We start from the raw sequence: 21331 nt of genomic DNA on the forward strand, positions 1-21331 counted from the left end.
GAACATCCTAAATTTACCCAGAGGCTTCTGGGTAATAAAGCTCTCTCTGATATATTTGGTTTCTCTCGAGTCACAAAAGTTCCCTAGTTGAGCGAGCCTCTTTCCCCTCCCTCTGAACCCAGCATAGTGTTTTTAGACACAAAGCCCACAATTATACACCTGGCACATTCCCAAAGTGCCAGATTTCAAGTGACCTTGGTAGTCCTACAGCACCTGCACTACAGCGTGAAGAATAACACTTCTTTTGTATGTAACCGCCAACACTGAAGGACACGAAGAGACTCCGCACTTCTCTTCTGTATGCCTAGCACACAGGCAACTCTCAACAAATGTCTGCCAAGACAGGTCATCTGGATCGTCCTCGCAGCCTATCACAGGGCACTGCACCACAGACGCTCAATAAATATGAGTGTGCAGTCATTCTCCTCTCCAATGAGGCGCCACCTAGGACCGCTAATATGCCACCAGTCAGCACCAGGAACCGACACAGGGGGCGGGGGCCCAGCAGCGCTAGTCAACATCAATCATACCCCTTTTTCAGTCAAGTCACTTCCATCTAAGATGCAGGATTTTAAGTGAAAAGAAGGTGTGTCCTAGGAATATAAACAGCAGCTTCGTGACCTTGAACAAGTTGGTGGCTCTGCAGCCTCATTTCCCCTAAGTACAAAGAGCATCAATTCCTCCCTCAATCATGGAAGTGAGCTAGTTCTGTCTAAATGGCTCAGTTGAATGTTACATGAGAAGAGAACGTTACTGATCCTATTATAGGATGGTAGAAATGGAAGCGCGCTTCCAGTCTATGCGCTTTCAAAGTCTGGTATCCAAGGAACAGAATGAAAAGCACCCAGCCTTCATGGAATCCCTAATTTAGGACTAAGGTGTGGAGTTCAGATTTTTTCTGTGTGTGTTTTTGAGAGGGTCTAGCTTGGTGACTCAAGGCTGGCCTGGGATTCGTGACCATTCTCCTGCCTCAGCCTCCAGAGTGATGGTATGCCAGGCCTGACTTAGTATGGGGGGGGGGGGGGGAGGATTAGTGTGAGGGTTGGGGTTGACTGAGCTGCAGAGGCAAACCCAGAGCGCCGTCCCCGTCTCCGCCCCCCCGGACCACGTGAGCAGCCCCTTGTCAATCAACTGTCCCACGCGGGCCCGAGCCTCGGGCCCGCCACGTGCTCGCTGGTGCTGCGGCGCGCCTCCCACACCGGCACGAACCTGTCACAGAACAGGCAGGGTGTGTGCTGCCGGCTGTGCGCGGGCTCAGTGTCCGCATCCTCGTCCTCCCAGCCCGCGTCGTCTCCGCTGTCCGACAGCTCCAGGGGCTCGGGCCCCAGCTCGGCGCCTCGGCCTGCAGAGCACACACGGTCAGCACCGAGACCCGCGCCCGCCCACCCGCGCCCCGCCGCCCCACGCGAGGGGGACCCACCGTTCCCCGGCGCTAGCGAACACATGGCCGCCGAACAAGCGCGCGGCCGCACAACGCGGCACCGGAGCCGGGAGCGAGCGGCGCGGGTGCGCGGGAGCCCCCAAAGCGATCCACACGCGGAACTTGAGCCGGCCGGAGAGCGCTTCCGGGTCACGTGGGCGTAGGGGGCGGGGCACCGCTCTCTGGCTTGGACGCTTGCGCAACCGAGGCAGCCGGAGCTTACAAGGTTGAGCGCCGATTTATCGCAGCGCCCTCTGGCGGTAGAGATGGCCAATGCAGGCCAGGCTCCGAGGCTCTCGGGAAAGACAAGAAAGCCCCATTAACCTGTATGCTGATGTATGTGGGTGTTCACTCAAGCCCCACACCCCTACTAGGGGTTAAAGTGATAAAGTGAGAACCATGGGCTTTACAAACACCCTAAGTTTGAACCCTATTTCTGAATGCTTGAATTCTAAGATCATGAGCAGGTAACCTGCCTTCTCTTGGCCTCAGTTTCCTGACTGGTAAAACACTTTCATGACTGCAGTAGCCTAATGGTTATGATAAGACTTAGATGTGTGTGAAAAGTTTAGGCATTAACTTGAGCCCATACAGTGGAAACAGGTGGACTGTGTGATATGTGCCAACAAATGATGCTCTCTGCCCTGCCTGTGGGGTTAGGGAGGATACCAGGGTTCCCGAGTCTCAGGCTGCCTCCTTTCTAATATTCCTAGTATCTAACCGTGGAGTTCCCTCAGGCAGGTGGGCAGCAGTGATTCTGGGTAGGTAATGCCTCCAGGCTGCAGATGAGGCTGGACTCTGCATGGGGCATGTTTGAGGACATGGCCAGCTAGGCCTGCATAGTGTCAGACAGTTCAGTTCAACTTCCCACCATGCACACACTCAAGCCAGTGTACTGCCGATCTCTGAAGCTCTTTGGTGGGCAGTTCCTCTTCCCCTCTGTTGTGTTTTATAAAAAGATAAAAGGAGAAGGGAATATGTTTTGGTGGAGGTGTAGTCAGGTGGGGGGGGGAGTGGTGCCTCTGCGGGGCCCATGCTGAGGCACCTCTTCCCTCTGAGGGCATGGTATAGTAATAGTATAGAATAGAATTTATTCGGGGCATGGGGAGGGGAGTTAAGAAGGTAGTAGAGACAGAAAAGGGCAGAGAGAGAGAGAAGAGGATTAGAGGAGTAGAGGCCAGCCATGAGCATGTGGAGAGAGAGGGGGAAGGGAATGGGGAGGGGGGGGGCAGGAGCCAGAAGGCAAGAGGACTCAGAGGGGACAAGCAGCCCCTTTTGTAGTGACTCAGGCATACCTAGCCAGGTAACTGGGGGAGGGGTGCTAACACCCTCCCCCAACAGGATTTTGCTCACATCATCATTTTTTAAAATATTTTTGAGAATATCACACAGTGTCTTTTGATCATATGCCTCCCACTCCTCCTCTTAATTCCTCTCAGATCCATCCACTCCCCTGGCCCTACCCCTCACCTTTGTATCCTTTTAAAAAACAATAATATGGATTCTAGTTTCTGGGGTCCATATACTCTGGGTTGGGGGACAACCACGGGAGTGTGGTCAACCTACCAGAGGTCACAGCCTTAAAGAAAACTCCCTCTCTGAGAAACATCCACTGTCATAGCTCCTCAGGAGTAGGTACTCAAAAATCCCCAGCCACGCCATGTTAGAATGCTGACTGGCTTCTCTCTCGTGCAGGCAACCCCAGCTGCTAGCTTTACGAGTGGTCCTGGTATGTGCAGAAGACGGTTTCCCTCCAGTCCTCCCAACCTCTTACAGCCTGCCTACCCCTGGTGAAGGTTTGAATAAGTATGGTTCTCCCCACAGAATCATACGTTTGAAAGCTTGGCCCATGGAGAGTGGCACTATTAGGAGGTATGGCCTTGTTGGAGTATGTGTGGCCTTCTTAGAGGAAGTGTGTCATTGTGGAAGCAGGCTTTGCGATCTCCTATGCTCAAACTCCACACAATGTGGAATTCAGTCGCCTTCTGCTGCCTTCGGATCAAGATGTAGAACTCTCAGCTCCTCCAGGACCATGTCTGCCTGCACAATGCCATGTTTCCCACCATGATCATAGACTAAACCTCTGAAACTATAAGCCAGTCCCAATTACACGTTTTCCTTTATAAAAGTTGTCTTGGTCATAGTGGTCTCTTCACAACAATAAAACCCTAACTAAGATACCCCCCTTCCCAGTCACATCAACCATTTCTAAAAACAGGTTGTGTTACTCTGGGAACAGCCCAAGTCTCCCTTACTGCTACCATCTATTATCTTCTCCATCTCCTCTTCCTCTCTTTTTCTCTTTCCCAAATACCCCATTCCATGGTCTGGCTCACAGAAGAGGACAGGGTCCATCACATCACCTTCTGAAGCTCTCTGACATCCTAGGACATTGCCAGATATCTGCTGGCCCTCTTGGCTAGCAGACTGCTCAATGACTTATCACCATCTTGATAGGAGCTCCTGCTGAACAAATGAATGAATGTACAGCCTTTCTTTATCTGGGCCCATCCGACTCTCTCTCTGCATAAACTTCTCTCTCCAGAAAGCCACATTTTTCTCTGTTGAAGGAACCTGCTGAACCATAGTGGTGCCCAAATGTTGATGGTGACAGTAATTAATGCCAGTCTGGAGGCCCAGAACCTTCTGTGAGACTGACATCTCGCAGGGCTTGGGTATGGGCTATTTTCTCTCCTAAACATGAAGATAGATTCTTCCAACATCACTCTACTCTGTTATTGAGATCTGACTGTAGACTTACTCTCTCCTGAATGTTTGATGTGCAGAAACAGTAGAGAGTAACTTAAAACTGGCCACTGAGTCTAGCCGCTTTCAGAGCCCACAAGGCTCAGTGTATTCTTATGGGTATCCTCAAAGGCTGCTTTCCTTCTCTTTTCAAAGCCCAAGACTGTTATGATGGGAACACATCCAGGCTCCTCCAAGCCCAGCCATGAGGGAACCCACCAGCAGAAAGAAAACTTCTACTTTTGAGATGGAGTTTTACTATGTAGTCCCGGAAGACCTTGATCCTTGTGCCTCAGCCTCCCCAGTGCTAGGATTACAGGCAGGCATCCAGCTCTGTCTCCTTGAAGCTCACTTGCCAAGATCCCAGACTGCTCTAGAAGAGTTAACATTGACAATGTCCACTGTCTTCCAGGAATATAAACCCATACTACAGGGAACGGTATTCACTCAGCAGTGTCCACCAAAAGTTGAAATGTAATCAGGACAATAGACAGTCATTGAAGTCAAGTGACTTGGTTCCCCCAGCACAGAAGCTGCACCTGTCCCATGATGTAACTTGCACAGTGTGCTCCTCTGGGCACTGCCCCCTCCCTCTCTGTTTTCCTTTCCTGCCTGTTTAATGTGTATCATCGAAGGAAGGCTGGAAACATAGCTCCATTGGTAGACTTCTTACCTAGCATTCATAAAGCCTTGGGTTCAATCCCAGCACTACAGAAACCAGGCATGATGAGGCAAATTTATAATCCCAACACTTGGGAGGTAGAGGAAGAAGAATCGCAAGTTCAAGGTCATCTTGGATTGCTTATTGAATCTGAGACCAGCCTGGGCTACCTAGGACCCTTTCCCAAAACAAAAGACTAGAAAAGCGCACCACACTGAGTCTTTCACAGTTTAGTGTCCAAGAATTTTAGATTAACCACCATTTGCAATTGAAAGGAGCCTGCATCAAGAGAGAAACACAAGAATTTAAGTTTTAATTTAATATACTAAGTTAACTGGAAACCTGGAAACAGGGGTACTTTAACAGAGTGGTTAAAGAAACCAGCTGCAGGGAGCTGGGTAGATGGCTCAATGGTTAAGAATACTTGCTGCCCTTACAGAAGACCTGAATAATGTGTTCCTAGCACACACATAGGTGGATCTGTAACTCAGGTCCAGGGGATCCAGTGCCCTCTTCTGGCCTCTGAGGGAACACACACACACACACACACAATACTAACAATGGGATCAGGCTGAGTAAGGTTTATCCTGACCCTGCCACTTCCTAGCGCTAGCTTTTCAGCTCTAGAGCCTTGAGCAAGGCTCAATAGTGTGCCTCAGACTCCCCATCTGCAATATGGGGATAAGAATAGAAATTTAGCTGGGCGGTGGTGGCACACACCTTTAATCCCAGCACTTGGAAGGCAGAGGCAGGCAGATTTCTTGAGTTCAGGCCAGCCTGGTCTACAAAGTGAGTTCCAGGACAGACAGGGATATACAGAGAAACCCTGTCTCAAAAAAAAAAAAAAAAAAAAAAAAGAATAGAATAGAAATTTAAATGAAAAACTAAAGACATGAGGGTAACAGTATGGCTTTATAGGATTGCTGGGGAATTATTGGAGTGTCAAGAGCATACATCCTAAAATTGTAGACCTCTGCAGTGTTAGGAGCTGTGATGCCATCCCCAGGGCCCTTCACTGTACCGTCCCACTAATACCTCCACAATTTTCAGCAACTGAAACAACACACAGGGTGTCTCTATTTATTTTTATTCTTCAGTGAAGTACAGAAGCTTGTTGGCAGAGAGTCAAGGCACAGTGTTCACTCAGCTACATGCAGCCCAACAGCACCGTGCCACCAGGAGACTAGACTGCCTGTAGTGCTAGGGCCCCTCTGCTCAGGTGGCCCTGGAGAAGTCCTTCAAAGCTGGCCTTACACCCAAAGGCACTGGGACCTCCAGAGATCCCTGTTTGCAACCTACAGAGTATAAGTCTATGATATAAACCTGTTCTCCAAAAGCTGCCTGGATGATTACATGAACAACGGGGCTCTCAACAACAACTGATGTGGAGTAGTGCCATTTTCTGATGGAGCCGCTTGGCTAAGGAGAGGGACACCACAAAGGACCACAAAGAGACTTTTTATAGAGCCCCCAAATGACTGATGTGGCGACAGGCACTGAGGTTTTCACGAATGTCCTTCAGCATGGTCACAGTTTGGGCACATCCCTGTCTTTCCCCAGGTGGAGGATGGCCTTATTTTCCAGAAGTTCCATTTGTCCGCTGCTGGGACTCACCAGGTTGTTCAGCATCGCTCTAACCACCGTCACCACAGGCACAGCGTACCCACTGGCCCAAGAGTCTGGCAGAGAGCCAAAGAATTTCCTAGCCAGCCATTCGCCTGGACGAGACTCTTGCCTGTCACACAGTAGGACTCTAGGAGACAGAAAGGTAGAGGAAGAGACAGCATGTACATTTGGACCTGTGGGATAGTTCAGATTGAGTCCTGCTCCCGAAACCTGTCAACTGAAGCCCAACCCCAGGGGTACCTGTATTGGGAAATGGCCCTCATGGGGGTAATTACAGTCAAGGGATATTGAGGATGTGATAGAGCTGTTGTCCTTCCAAGAAGAAAGGAGACCAGATATCTTCGTGTTCATGCAAGGTCATGCGAGGCCACGTCGAGAAAGTGGCGGCGCCCACAAGGAGGAGGGGCACCTCAGCAGATACCAACCCAGTGATACCTCTATCTCAGAATTCCAACCTCCAGACTTGAAGAAAATCACGTGGCTCATGTGGTGGTTGTAAAGTTTGATTTATGTGCATAAAGGGGGTTTAAAAGGCAAGAAAACATTAAGCGAATAAAATTTATCACGTAAATAAATTTAAAAAAATGCAGGTAGCAACTACTTCCGGAAGTTCCGTATGATCCGGAAGCAGCCCCAAGCTACTCTTTTGTTTTTTCAAAGCTGAAGCCTGGGTCCTTCAAAGAAGCAATTCACCACAAGCTAAGCTTGTTCACAAATGGATGAGCAAGATGTTCTTAGCTGTCAGCCTCTCTGCTTACTCCTGGCAGCATAAAACTTACCCTGGCCGAAACACTGAGAGTCGATCAAACTGTAATTCTTCAACCTTGGCTTCCACTTCTCCCTGTTAAGATTCAAAAAAAAAATTTTTTAATAAAATAAAATAAAATCACAATGCACTCCGATAAAGCATGACAGGGAGTCACTGGGGCTTGAGGATAATCTGCTTCTATAGCAGAGGCCATTTAATCCTGGCACAATGACAGTGATCTGCTATTGGTCAAAGTGCAGAGAATAACTGTCAGTGGACCGCTCAACCACAGACGGGACATCGACATCACCCTCAAACCCCCCAGGCTCAGTGATCATGGCAGGGAAGAGAGGCAGCAAGACTGTAGGAGACAGAGGTCAGGGTGGGCCTGAGCGACAGTGTCTTTTGGACACACAGCACTCAGCAGCTCTAGTTGCCTGCACAAGATCAAGCTAGGCAACATCCCAGCGTGGAGGTGGCTGTGGACAGCTGATGACTTCTAGGACATCACTGTCCCTTCTAGGGAGGTGACAATGAATTTTCTTTCAGGGTATGGCCCCTGGTAAGTTGGCCGTGCTCCAGGGGCACTTCCCCTCACTTATCGATGTCAAAACTGAACCAGAGAGGGTAAATGAAACATCAGTCCAACCCCTTTCAGTTCCTCCTCAAAGCTCCAGGCCTACGGTCACCTTTTTAGTGTACAGGCAGTTGTAATGGGTCAGAAAAGACATGGCGGCCAGGAGATGAGCCTCCACCCAGTGGATCATAGATGACCCTTCATGTCAATCACTTCTGAGCATTTGCAACCTCCACCCAGATCTCAGAAACAAGTGAAATTATAAACAGAAGATGTTTTCAATTAGAAAGCCACGACTTTTCACACCAGGGCCATAATCAGAGAGGCCAGGGGAGCTATAATGGGACTTGTTCTTCAAGGTCCACTCAGTAAAGAGACCGAGGCAGTAGACATAGGAACTAATAAAATATGGAGCCGAGAATTCAGGGTGTCACGCCCGGGGGGAAAAAATGTAGTTAAGGCAACAAGGATCTCTGAGTGATACCTAGAACAACAGTGCGGAACTGATGAGGGGCGTTTATAAAGCATCCACTCCGGTGTCCAGGGGAGGACTTTTAAACAAGTGCCTTCAACCTGGGTGACCAGATGAAAGCCCCTTCTGCTGGAGGTAGTTAGCAAAAGGCGAGTGTGCTTCTGTGAAAGGATAAAGCCACTTCTGTGGCTTGATAACCTCTAAGCACTGCTCTGGCCTTGAAGGCAGATGACCGCATCCAGAAACACATAGCACAAAAGCAGCTCTGCCCTCCCTCCTGCAGCAGCAACTCTACTTCAACATTAGGAAATGGAACCTTCTAGTTAAAATCAGAAATAATCAGGTATTATACTGGCAAAAGGCATAACTTTTCTGTCCTCTTGGCCACAAGAAAAATGGAGGGGAAGTCTCCATAGCTGAGAGGCCGCGGATCCAAGGCCGGGGTTCCCTCTGTTCTGCCCACTTTACTAAATAATCCATGGAGAACACATCAGAAGCGATCTTTTAAAGCATACCTGCCTTCTAAGTATGTTTCTCCTAAAACAGTCCTCATAGCTTTGAAAAACATACAACATGACATGTTTAATATTTTTAAAAAAGATTATACTAGTTACTTAGTATTGTCAATTTCCCTGTGACTATGGAAAACAGAACACTCACAAACCTTTACTTGTAAGTATAAGAAACTGCTGGACTTATCGGCCCCCCTGGAGGACAGCAAGTTGAAATGTTTGCACCCTCCTGCTTTCGCCAGCTCTGCAGACTTGAGCACATAATCTCGGTCAACGCGAACGAACCCTTCCTGGGGGCAAAAGGACATGAGTTATTTCCTAAGGTTGCACACTCATGTTAAAAGATGATCCCCCTTCCCGGGGATGGGTGGCAGGCTGGGAGGCCTAGGGGAAACCGGGTTCTAAATGAAATGCATTTAAGCCATAGTCGAAAGCCAGGCTTATACTCTGGGAAAGGCTCGGCGGTGATTCTCCAGATGGACACAACAGCTTTAGCAGTGGAGACGAATGGCACTACAGCACATGGTTGGCAATGAAACCCAGACAGCAAGCAACCCCACTGTGAGCGGAGGAAACAGCACGGCCTCAATGGCAAGCAAGCCTGCTCTCGCTCACACAGGCTCCTCCTCTTCTGTTATTATTTATTTACTAATTATCTATTGATTGATTGATTGACTGGCTGTGCTGCTCATCACTGAACGCAGGGCCTCATCCATCACAAGCAAACCCTTTGCTGTGGAGCTACAACCACAGCCAATACCTCTTAACAATTTTACAACTTTGCTGATTTTCTTTTCATCAGCTCCACCGTGCTGGGTTCTCCAAAGTACCACATAGGAACGCCCAGGCACCATGAGAATGGGAACTCTGCTATCTAGTTTATGTGGAGCCTTTACAAAATGCTTTGGATTTTATATGGCAATGCATTTTTTTTTAAAATGGCAAGTGTATAATCAAAAAAATGTTAGAAAGGGACCTACCAAAATGACTTAGTGGGTAAAGATGCTTGCCACCATGAACCTGTGCTCACTCTTCAACCCTGTGTAAAGGTGGGAGGAGAGAACTAACTCTGCAGAACTGTCCTCAGGCCTCCAGTAAGTGTGCTTGGCTTGCTCACTACAACACACACGCACGCACACACGCACACGCACACGCACACACACACACTTAAATGTTTATAGAGAGCTGTGAGTCTGAAGACAGCCCAGGTTACAAAATCCAACAAGGTTGGAGACTCCCTCTTCCACACTACCCTAGATTCAGTCCAGGGAGGTCAGTGATATGAATTCAGAATGTAAAATATAGTCATCCAAAAATAGCTGAATAAAAGGTAAATCCAGTTAGGATTGAAACAGACAAACAAAAAACGGAACCACGGGGTAATGGGAAAAAAGGGAGAGGGTTGCCCCAGAGCCTCACTGAAGGATGTTTTCACATCCCAGAGTGAACTGAACCCAGGTCCTCTGCAAAAGCAGGTAACCACAGAGCCATCTCTCCAGCCCCGGAACTCATCTTTTCATGAAGGAACTGTCACTGTCATCACTGGTGTTTTGTACTTCGACGCTCAGTTAACTCACCTGCCAGCTTGAACTATACGCTGACTCAGATTCGTGTTACTGCTTTTTAAGATTAGAGCTAAAGAGGCAGGTGAGGTGTGCATGCCTGCAGTCACAGCACTTGGAAAGCAGAGGCAAGAAGACCACGGCAAGTTTGAGGCCAGCTTGGTTTTCACAGCAGGTTCCAGACCAGCCAGGGCTAATAGCAAGACCATGTCTCCAAACACAATAAACAAATTTAAAGAAAAAAAAAAAGTGAAGCAAAGCAAATTTTAACACTTAGGGAAAGAGAGAATGAGAAAGTTGGTGGTTTCTCAAAATGGACATTTTAGCTATGCAGAGAGCAGACAGGAAAAACGCCAAACCGAGAAAGAGCCTCCCCAGGTCTCTCTCATATTTATATCTTCCCCTTACTCTAATTAAAAACAACTTTAATAACTGCTTTATTATTCACAATGCATAGTTGGCTAGTAACACACATTTTGTCTTGCCTTAGCACAATGCTTGGATTATTATAGCTGCCTGTGTTCCAATGGTTTTTCTTTCTCCAGCAGTTCCTTTAAAAATAAGAGAGGCACAACCAATCACAAGCCTCCAGACTGACGCTATCTCTCTCACTTAATCCAGGGCCAGGAGAGGGATAATTTGATTAAACTGAGACCCTAATTTATTTGGCTTTAGTTCTGGATCAACCTCCCCTTAATAGAGTGCCGTCGCCCCCAATTGTTTGATGGGAATTAAAGTGACATAAATACCATGGACTCTTTCAAGCTGATTAGTCAGCGAAGGCATATCAATACCACCCCAGCCATCAGCCTCTGGCGTCCTTCCTTTCACCAGCCCAGCTAGCAACTGACAACAGCTCCTTGAAGGACCAGCACCCACGCCAACGTGCAGACCCCCACCCCCAGCCCATCATCCCGACTCAATGGGCTCTGGTGACAAGGTGCCTACACCTTTCTCCAGGGCTGTTCTCTGGACAAAGCTAAATATTGTTTTATTAGCAATCAATGGCTGTTAATCCCAACCGACTTCACAAATCCTCTGAGCCCTCAAGCTCATTATAAATACGTACTTTTCCAAGCACGCTAAATTTTAAATTTCACTTCCTTCACACTGGCGGCGTGGCCTTTTAGCTGCTGAATGAGATGCTAAAGCAAAAGGGTCAATGGCTTCCAAGGACTCAGAAAACAAGCTGAAGTGAAGTCTCTTGGAATGCCTGGAGGCACCAACATGTGTTAGATTTGGGGAAGGGTGGCATAAGGAAGATTCTAGTTATACGCAGAAGGATTATACGTGGCTTTCATATTATACGTGGCTTATTTAATATCACTCTAGTCCTTACTCTCTACTGCTCAAGTTAAAAGCAGTAGAAAAGCAAACTTCAGAAGCTATTAGGTACCCTCGAGACAGTTTTTCTGAAAAACTACCTCACTGTTTAGCCACACAGAGAGAGAAAATCCAGGCCTCTCCTCAGAGAGTATAAATTCCATTGTGCTAGTGAGTCTTCAAATCCCACAAATGTGTTCTACTCAAAGATGGAGAAACTTTCTAGAATAAGGAGTTAAGTTTCCACTGTAAATTTCTTTCCCAAGATCTATTCAAAAAAAGAAAAAAAAGTGTACACCTATGACCACACTATAAGCATAGACAAATTCCCCCAGATACTCTTGAGTCTTATTCAAATACAAAATACAAAAATGCATCTTCACCAGCTGTGGTGGTGCACTCCTTTAATCCTGGCACTTGGGAAGCAGAAGCAGGTGAATCTCTGTGAGTTCGAGGCCAGCCTGGTCTACAGAGAGTTCCAGGACAGCCAAGGCTACACAGAGAAACCCTGTCTTGTCTTGGAAAAACAAGGACAAACAAACAAACAAACACGAATCTTCTAGTCTTTTTGAAAACTAATTAACAACAGTACAATTCTGTGGCTCTCGAACAACTCATCATTGCCATTCTCTTCTTGCTTTGAGATAGGACCTCATGTAGCTCAGGCTGGCCTCAAATTCACTGATGCAGCCAACAATGATGTTGAAGTCCTGCTCTTCCTGCCTCTACCTCCCAAGTGTGAGGATCACAGGCCAAGAACAACTCATGTCAAGAAGTGTGATGGTTTGAGTGAGAAATGTCTCCCACACTTGGCCTCAAATTGGTGGCACTGTTTGGGATGTGACCTTTTTGGGAAAAGCATGTCACCAGAAGCAGGCTTTGAGGTTTCAAAGTCTTTCACAATCTCCAGTGGGCTCTCTGTTTCCTGCTTGTGGTTTAGAACCTGAGCCCTCAGCTTAGTGCTCCAGCCGCTGAGCCTGCCACCTTGCTGCCTCTGCTCTGCCATCAGGGACTCTAACCCTTAAAAACCATAAGCCCAAATAATCCCTTCTATAAATTGTCTTAGCCACAGTGTTTTGCCACAACAATAGAAAGGTAACTAATACAAGATATCTAAGAACATTCTGGAACAACAGGCTTCAGCCCCTTCCAGAGGAGGAAGGCCTATCACTGTGTATGTGGTCTTAGCTGTGATTCTGCTTAGGATTCTTGCTCCTTCACCTCTTTTCAGTTCACCCCTAAATCAGAGTGAAAAGCAGACGCTGATAGATGGAGAACTGTATTACCCAAAGCCTTGATCTGTGTCCTGGATGGCATCTCCCTATCTGATGGACAGAAATGAGAGACCGCTCTTTCTTAGAGAAAACGTATAGACACTCAAGCCTCACTGCTGAGGATTCCTGAGGCCATCACTGCGCTCATTTCAGTCACTCTGCAGGTGAGGGGGAGCTTTGTGCTAGACAAGGAGGGGTGTTCAGCAGACACTAACCCACATACTCAAGGCTACACTTTAGCTACCTGTTGTCCCATAGGACCTGAGATCTGAGGACTTCACCATTTCACAGGCCTCCTCCTGAACATCAAATAAAATAATGCTGTTCCGAACAGGTCTGGGCATCTTATCCTGGAAAGAAAGGAACGGGAACAAGTACGCTGGCTACCAGGGCCCTGCTGACACCTGCACAGATCCGCCATTACCGAGCAGAAGTGGCTGTGGCTGACATGAGGGTCGGTGAACTTGGCTGTGTTCTAAACAGACTTTATCTGTGGGAACTAAAATTAGAACTTACTGTGTTTTCACGTGGCATAACATTTTCAGCCACTTAAAGACATCTGTTGCTCACAGGCTGTACAACAATTGATGGTGCGTGGCATTCAACACCCAGGCTGGATTATCAGAGTGTATTAGTGGAATCAGAAGACATGGCATTCTACAGATGCCTAATAAATGCTGCAATGGCTGCATTAATGTTAATCACTTTAACAGGATCAAGAATTTGACAGTACCCACAAATCTGGACTGCTAGAGTCCACTGCTAATAGGGGAGACACATGAGGGGGAGAAACCGCCCAAAACTGATACCCAAATCCTTCTCATACTGCACAAAAGGATAATGCTGCATTTTCCCCAGCAGTCTTTGACTTTTGCTCTTCAAGGTACGTTTGCTTTCCAAGGATATCCCGGCCTTCACCTGACCAAGCGAGATTGTTAGAACTACAGCGCTTGGAAAAGCAGAGGATGAAAATAGCTGCATGCCTTCCAATAGCAAGTCCAACAGGGAAGCAAGACCAGCTAGCTGTGTCAGATCTCCCAAGGAACCTGCAAAACAGACTGTGTGCTTCTAACCTTAGAGATGCCCATCCAGCACGCCTGGATTAGGGCCAAGTCAGAAAGCCGCTGCACCAGCTACACAGCTGTGGCCTGTGAGTATGGAAGGAAGGTAGCATCTAAGCAGCCACTGATGAAAGAAACTGGTTTCCAAACAGCTGAAGAAAGCTAAGCCTTCTGCTTAGCATCAGTTCTAGTGGAAATCCATGGGTAAAAGAATAGTCTAGGTACTAGCCCTGGGACTTCAGCACGTAATCTCACCTGGAGAAAGAATCACTGCAGTTAGTTCGTAATGATGAGGCTGTACCGAGCAAACTGGCTCCTATCGCAATATCAACAACTCGTGTCCTCATAACACAAGACAATGTGGACACAGACGCATGCACACAGGGAAAAGGTCTTGTGTAAAGACAACCATCAGAAGGCAGGGGGAGAGCCCAGAAGAGAACACTTCCATCAGTTGAACCACCCAGTAACACCCTGACCTTAAACTTCTAATCTGCAAAGCTGAGAGGACACACATGCTGCTGTTTACCCAATGCTACTTCATTAGGGCCATCTTAGGAGACCATTTCAAAAAGGCTCACAGGGGGACTAGCCAGCTCCTCAGATCTGAATACTGAAACAGAAACCAACACTTCTCTAGGTTGCTCTACTAAAGACTCTTAACTGTTGAGGCAAAAAGCATTTCTGTAACAAATAGCTACTGAAAGAGATAAAGCCTGCCAGCAGCTTTGTAGTGTCCTGCTGACTAACTGCTTGGCAAGTCCTTTTCCAAGGAGGACTAGTGACCCAGAATCCAAGCAGGGATATGCTCAAAAAGCCACAAGCCCCTCTGAACCATGATTCCTAGCCATTTAAGTTACTGCAACCTCTGAACGGCATTATAACCTTGAACCTAACTTAGCTTTTTTTTTTTTTTTAAAGGTCTCTGTTCTTTGCTTTGGAGCAGGGTCTCACAAACTCCTGACTGGTCTCATACTTATTATGTAGCCTTGGACTCCTTGGTCCTTCAAGCTCTGGGAATACAGGTACATACCACCACACCAGGCCTTAAAACACCAGATAATCTGAGTCTGACATCTAGAATCTACAGAAAAAAAAAAAAAACCACCAGATTAAGTGGTGGTATACAGTGTATTACTAAGGCAAGATAGGAGGCAGAAATGAGAGAATATCCTGGGAGCTTGGAGGTCAGTTAGTCTGAAGCATGGTAGACAAGGGAGGAGAGATTCCTAAAAGCTGTCCTTTGACCCCCCACATGTGCACCCCAACATATAAATCTGAATGCACATGCACACACTACACACATCCACACACCCACTCACCCACCCTCCCCACCTCCCCACCCCCCACCCCCCCACACACCCCTATCTTTCTAGAAGCAGCAACAGCTTACTTCCCGGCCAATATCCTCTTGACCCTTTAACTACTAACTCATTTCTGAGACTCTTCTCCTGGCTGTTCTTTGCCCTTTTGTATTCATTAATTACCTTTATCTTTCCAAGCTGATTTTAAAGACAAACTAAAGGCACTGAGTGGTGCCACTCAGTGGTGGGTGGGAACCACCTTGATTAAAAAACTATTTTCTTCTGATTAGAACTACAGTTTCAGTGCGTCATTTAACATTTTCCCCAGATACGGGATGATGTTTGCCTCACCCGATGCTCAATGCAGCAGTTCACTTTGCTGAGTCATCGCCAAAGCCAGGCTTGAGCCTGAAGCTGAAAGCGGCAGTGTGCTTTTGGAGGTCACACTTATTATTATGACTGACCCAGGAGAGAAAGGACCGCACTGGCTGAGCGGGAACATGACCCCTCTGAGAGGAACAAATGCCGTACTTCAGAAAGCACACTTCTCTGGAATCTAGCTCCCACCCCGAGCTTCCGGGTTGGAAGTGTAAAACTGCACAGGACACAAATGCCCACCTCTCCTGGGAACATTTGTAGAATTGCTTTCTGTATCACCCAGAAGCCCAGAGAGACACAACTGAGCCACTATTCTGCTGGTAGAAACCCACAGTTCACAACCATAGCAATCTACTGGTTTATAACAACTACTGTAAGTGGGGCGGGAGAGATTAAGACAGGCCCTTAATTGTTTTCAGAGGGCCTGAGTTCAATTCCCAACACCCACACCAGGAGGCTCACAACTCCCATTTCAGATAGCTCCATACCTCTGGCTTCCATGAGCACCTGTAAAACATGCGCGCGCGCACACACACACACACACACACACACACACACTTTGAAAAAGAAAAAGAAAATCTTAAAAACAACAACAACGGAAAAACAGTGGAAGTCACTGGAAAGGTTAATGCTGTCGATTTGACCTGACCTGGAAGCAAACTTCTGGACGTATCTGTAGGGCATTTCTAGATTGGGTTAATTAGAGGTGGAAATCCCACCCTAAAAGAGGGTGGCACTATTCCATGAGCTGGGGTCCTACACTGAACAGAAAGAAGAAAGTGTCATCATCTTTTTTTTTTTTTTTTTTTTTAGGTTTTTCGAGACAGGGTTTCTCTGTATAGTCCTGGCTGTCCTGGATCTCACTTTGTAGACCAGGCTGGCCTCGAACTCAGAAATCCGCCTGCTTCTGCCTCCCGAGTGCTGAGATTAAAGGCATGCGCCACCACGCCCAGCTAAGTGTCATCATCTTTCTTGTTTCCAAACTAAAGCTATAATGAGCTGCTGCCTCATGCTGCTGCCACCAGGTCTTCCTGGACTGGGCCCTCAGATTGTGAGCCACAATAAACCTTACCTTCCTTAAGTTGATTTTGCCAGGTACTTTGTCACGGTGATGAAAAAACAAAACAAAACAACAACAACAAAAAAAAAAACACCAAAAAACAAGCTAATACAATCATTACAGCAGAATCAATGTCCTACATATTTAATAGATATAGCAAGCAAATCCTGCCTGAGGAACAAACCATATTCAAGATCTAAACCGAAAAAGACGTGTAAACGTTTGCCCAGGATCTATATTATAAACCATGACTTTTAACTATGCAGTAAACTCTAGCTTCTGGATAGGGGCTAACTCAATTTAGCACACCATTAAGGAGAAAATAAAATGGGTATTAAGGCAGTCTTGCGTCAGTGAGGGCTGAGTCACGCCTGGGCTGAGTCACTGCTGGTGGCTAAGGCATCACGGGGGCTGACTGAATCGTGCCTCTGGGTTCTGATGAGCCAGCTCCCAAGTCTAAAGGATGGCTTGAAAGCAGATTGGAGCAAGTAAGAGAGAGGCAATGCTTCAAGCCTAAAACATTTATTATGGAGAGAAATATAGAGCTTGCCGCCCACAGCATGAGCCAAATGCTTTTGCCCAGAGACTGCTGGCCGCTTCCCTTAGTCAGAGGATGTTGTGATGATTATAACGTCTGCCGGAGGCTCGATCACGTAAGTACTTGTGATGTATCTGGCATTCAGCCTTAACTCAGAAGCTATTACGTGGAGATGATGACCCTATCTGAAACACCCCGTGGTATAATACAGATGGGATAGCAGATGGACCCTTAAGCTCACTTTTACATCTAAGCACTGCAGTATGCCCCAGGAAAAAGGGTAAGCAAGAAAGGAATCCTTGAGGCTGTGGAGATGGCGCAGCACTGAGAATCTCAAAGTGCTTCTACAGAGGACAAAAGGCCGTTCCCGGTCTCCCTGTGGAGTAGCTCACCAACACCTGTCACTCTTCTGAACTCTGTGGGCGCCTGCATTCTCATGTGGACACAAGCCCTCTCCCCTACACATACTCGCATAAGAGAATAAAGTCAGCCTTTGAAAGAAAGGAAGGGAGAGATCCTTGAATCCTGGCCAGTAAGAGAAAATGGTTTATTTCTTGCTCACCGCTCCAGCTTTTCTTCTGGTGGTGCCCAGGCAACAGAATCCAACATCATGACCTTGAAAGGCAGAAGCATAGTCATCCAGCTTCTCAAAGTCCACCACTTCTTGGTTCTAGACAAGGAAGGGCACAACGGCATACAACGTCATACACTTAAAAAAGAGGCAAAGCACTTTGAGATGACAAGAATAAGTGACAAATGATTATCGGAATCTTTAAGTTCATAACATTAAATTTGTCAAATTCCCTTTTCCTACCAAAAAAAAAAAAATTAATTTGGAGTTGAGTGTAGATGGGCACTCAGTGGCCAAGTGCTTCCAAGATACATGTGAAGCTCCGAATACCAAGCAATGAAAAACATTTCATGGGAACTGATAGTCAATGATTCACAGATATGTCCACAGAACATTTAACTTCAGTAAGTAGAGTGAGTCAGATTTCAAATATCAAGGTCATGTCATGTGTACCTTACCTTTGGGAAAAGAAAAATACCATCCTATACTTTACCAGGAAGGAAACCATTTGGGTAGGATGTGGAGACAAAATGGTAATTAGAATCTCAAAGAAGATCCAGCTTTGACTCTTAGAGATATGAAATTGTGGCAAAGCTTTTATTGTTTACATTCTTTTTAAAATTTATTTTACGTGTATGGGCACTTGGTCTGCGTCCATGTCTGTGTACCACATGTACTACTGTCAAAGGGGCCTAGAAGAGGGCATTAGATTCCCTGGAACTGAAATTAACAGATGGTTGTGAGCCACTCTGTAGGTGGTGGAAATCTAGCCCAACCTGTGGTAATTGCTGACCCTATGTATGTCTGAGTTTTGTTCAGCTGTAAAGTCTGTTGCTAATCTTCAATTCAATTCATGAACTACCTTCATTAGAATGAGCCAGAAGGAACCTGAGACAAAGGCATTTTCTTAGGACTCTTGCCAATACCTGTGAGTCAGCCTCTGCAGCTGTACAGCTCCCTCCTCAGTATTCCTCTATCTCCCCCTCTCTCCCCCTTCCTCCCTCCTTCTCGATCTCTCTCCCACGGCCAATCTGGCCTCCAACGTCCACATAACTGAGGCTGACCTTGAGCTTCATCCTCTTGCCTCTACCTCCCAAGTGCTAAAATTAAAGGTGTGCTCCACCATATTCAAGCATAGTGTGCAAGAGACTGAACCAGGGACCTTCACTGTGCCAAGTGAGCATTCCATCAACTGAGCTGCATCCCTAGCCCCATGTGTTCTCCTCTATAGTATTTCTAACCTCCGCTGAAATTGGCAAGCTAAGAGAGGTGCCACTGGCAGAAACGGAAGCATTTTTGAGGCTAGCCTATCCTAGTTAGAGAAACACTGTCTTAAATAAGCCACTCTATCTAAGAGTGTAAGAATGCCATCAAACATGCAGTGTTCCATCACAGTCACACAGGAGTTCAGATGCTATCTTGGACTGTCACTACCTTTAGTTCCCTCTGAAGGATTTTCCTGGCATGATACATACTATATACTAAAGAAAAATTAAATTAAATACGGCCTGGTTAAGAGAAGTGCCACCAAGTCTCTGCTCTCAAAGAAAATTGCAATCTTAGGCTCCACTGTCCAGGAATCTGCACAGGGAGGGTTCAGGAAACCAGATTGTGGGGTTCACCCAGCACCCACCTGAGCCCAAGCAGAAATGTCTATTTTAATCTGCCAGTTCTGATGTACCAGGCATTGGTAAAACAAAACGACCAGGAAATCACAGAAATCAAGGACCTGCATTTGCAAGTGTGCACACTAGGCTAAAGTGGGGCCCATGGGAGACTGCTCTGAGGTCCCAGCAGCACACTACGCTGTTTAATTTGCTGCAGTTGATAGGTAACTCTTGTTTACTGGAGAACAGAATGTCCACAACTCTCCAATTTAAGATACTTGGGCATCATTGCCAGATGGAAGTCTGGCATTACCATTTGCTGTAACTTCAGGAAGCCAGTATGTGTTTACAAACACACAAGTCTGGGGAGTCAAGGGGTGTGGGGTGGATTCCTGCTTGGGAGAAAAGTCCTTGTCACACTTTTCCACTCTGATATTGTGAAACACACTGGTAGGCAAAATGTGCAAACAGTGCGCTCTAGGAACTATAAACAGCGCCTTTCTCTGACTACCATACCCCATTCCAATCTAAGTTCTGAACACAGGACTGCATTGCAGGACACTATAGTGAAAAAAGGCAGGCCTACAAGCCAGTCACAACCCAGGGATTGATGGAAGGGCTCTTCTAAATCCATCGTGCCCAATTTTGATCATTTCTATGTCTCCACCACCACCTGGCCTTTGAATAATGGACACCTTCCCCTCAGCAAAATGGTTGCAGCTACATTCCCTTTTAGCCCCAGCTCAAATACCCACCACATTTTTATAAGCTTCCTCCTCAAAGGTGAGCTTCCTCCGACCAATGAGCGTTACTTTGGAAAACAGGTTCTGTCCCAGGATTTCCTTTAAAAGTACTTTGCCGGTTTCCCCGCTGGCGCCCAAAATAAAGACGGATTTATTCTGCATCTTGAAGTCTTCCCGAAGCTTCGGCAGTGCTTCCTTGTCCGCCATGCTGGGGAAACAACACCCGTGGGTCCTGTCTCAGAGTGCTAGGTGACACTCTTTACCCTGGGGGACAAGGGTTGTTAACTGTTGGGCAGAAGAGACTCACTCTACACAGTCCCAACCCTGGGGAAGTGCTGAGTCACAGCTCAGACAGTGGCCAATCCGAGCACCTCACAGGTGCCCGGCTGGATGCGCCCAGGTTGTCTCTATGCCACCAAGCCTCGCAGCCCACGGTAACCCAGCCCGCTTGGGCAGGGCTGCAGGGCCCGGCTTCATTCCCTACCCCGGGTTACCTGGGGGCAGCCCCGGACCCCTCGTCCCCACTCTGCAACAGTAGCATTGAAGCCACCAGCGCGGCTACGACCGCGCCCAGCACCGTGGGACCGAGCATCTCGCCGCCTGCAGCCCCGCTGTCTCCCCTCCCGGCAAAGATCCCCCAAGAGGTCCAGCCCGAGCCTACCCGCCGCGACGTCTTCCGGGTGACAGCGCGCTCGCGGCCCCGCCCCACCGAGGGCCGGAGCTTAGCGCGGGACCGGCCCCTGCGCGGGAGCTGCACCCAGGGCTCGAACCACTCCCCGGGGCTGAGCTACAGCGGGGCAGGGGGCTTGGGGCTGTGCTTCACCCCAGCACAGATCTCCTCCCTCCGTCCCCCATAACCCTGGTTGCAACCGCGTTCTTCCTAACCATCTGGGGCCAGGGCCTTCAGGTTTTAGATAAAAGGCATCCCGGACTTGACTCTTGGTCCCCAAATCATCTCATCCTCCACGTTAAAAATTAGTCTCTTCTTAGGCCAGGGACGTAGCAGGTAGCTCAGTTAATCAAGCGCTTGCCTGGCACACTCAGAACCCTGGATAAAGTTGGATGTGGTGGCACAAGCAGGCAATACCAGCAAGGATGATCCTCCTTGGAAACAGAATGTTCTGAGTTCTAGGACACCCTGACATTTAT

The 21331-nt window shown here is 47.5% G+C and overlaps 2 protein-coding genes across 7 annotated transcripts in view; both read right to left on the bottom strand.

Moving 5' to 3' along the window:
• Prmt3 (protein arginine methyltransferase 3) overlaps positions 1 to 1543 on the bottom strand; it is a 98793-nt gene extending 97250 nt beyond the window's left edge. For 2 of the 3 annotated variants that reach the window (XM_029479452.2, XM_021168526.3), the window contains exons 1-2: positions 1421 to 1543; positions 1210 to 1342 (exon numbers count right to left, since the gene is read on the bottom strand). In XM_029479452.2, coding sequence (XP_029335312.1) covers positions 1210 to 1342; positions 1421 to 1445 — 158 coding nt within the window. In that variant the 5' untranslated portion in view covers positions 1446 to 1543. Of the gene's footprint in view, positions 1 to 1209; positions 1343 to 1420 lie in introns of those variants that run through there. The other variant, XM_029479453.2, reaches the window with a different exon arrangement.
• Positions 1544 to 6307: 4764 nt separating this feature from the next.
• Htatip2 (HIV-1 Tat interactive protein 2) lies at positions 6308 to 20887 on the bottom strand. Of its 4 annotated transcripts, none has more exons than XM_021167197.3 (6): positions 20844 to 20887; positions 20195 to 20446; positions 17824 to 17931; positions 8914 to 9051; positions 7232 to 7293; positions 6308 to 6579 (listed from the first exon to the last, which is right to left on the bottom strand). In XM_021167197.3, exons 2-6 carry the CDS (start codon positions 20387 to 20389, stop codon positions 6354 to 6356), a joined length of 729 nt encoding a protein of 242 aa, XP_021022856.1. In that variant the 5' UTR covers positions 20390 to 20446; positions 20844 to 20887; the 3' UTR covers positions 6308 to 6353. The 4 variants fall into 4 exon arrangements, with proteins under 4 accessions (XP_021022856.1, XP_021022857.1, XP_021022855.1 ...); XM_021167198.3 differs by having other exon boundaries at positions 20195 to 20390; positions 20844 to 20881; XM_021167196.2 differs by lacking the exon at positions 20844 to 20887 and adding an exon at positions 20677 to 20842 and having other exon boundaries at positions 20195 to 20390.
• Between the last annotated feature and the right edge of the window lie 444 nt (positions 20888 to 21331).

The sequence above is a fragment of the Mus caroli genome, unplaced genomic scaffold (assembly GCF_978045245.1).
Source record: "Mus caroli unplaced genomic scaffold, Mus_caroli_1 scaffold_8, whole genome shotgun sequence".
In the NCBI taxonomy this organism is placed as follows: Eukaryota; Metazoa; Chordata; class Mammalia; order Rodentia; family Muridae; genus Mus; species Mus caroli.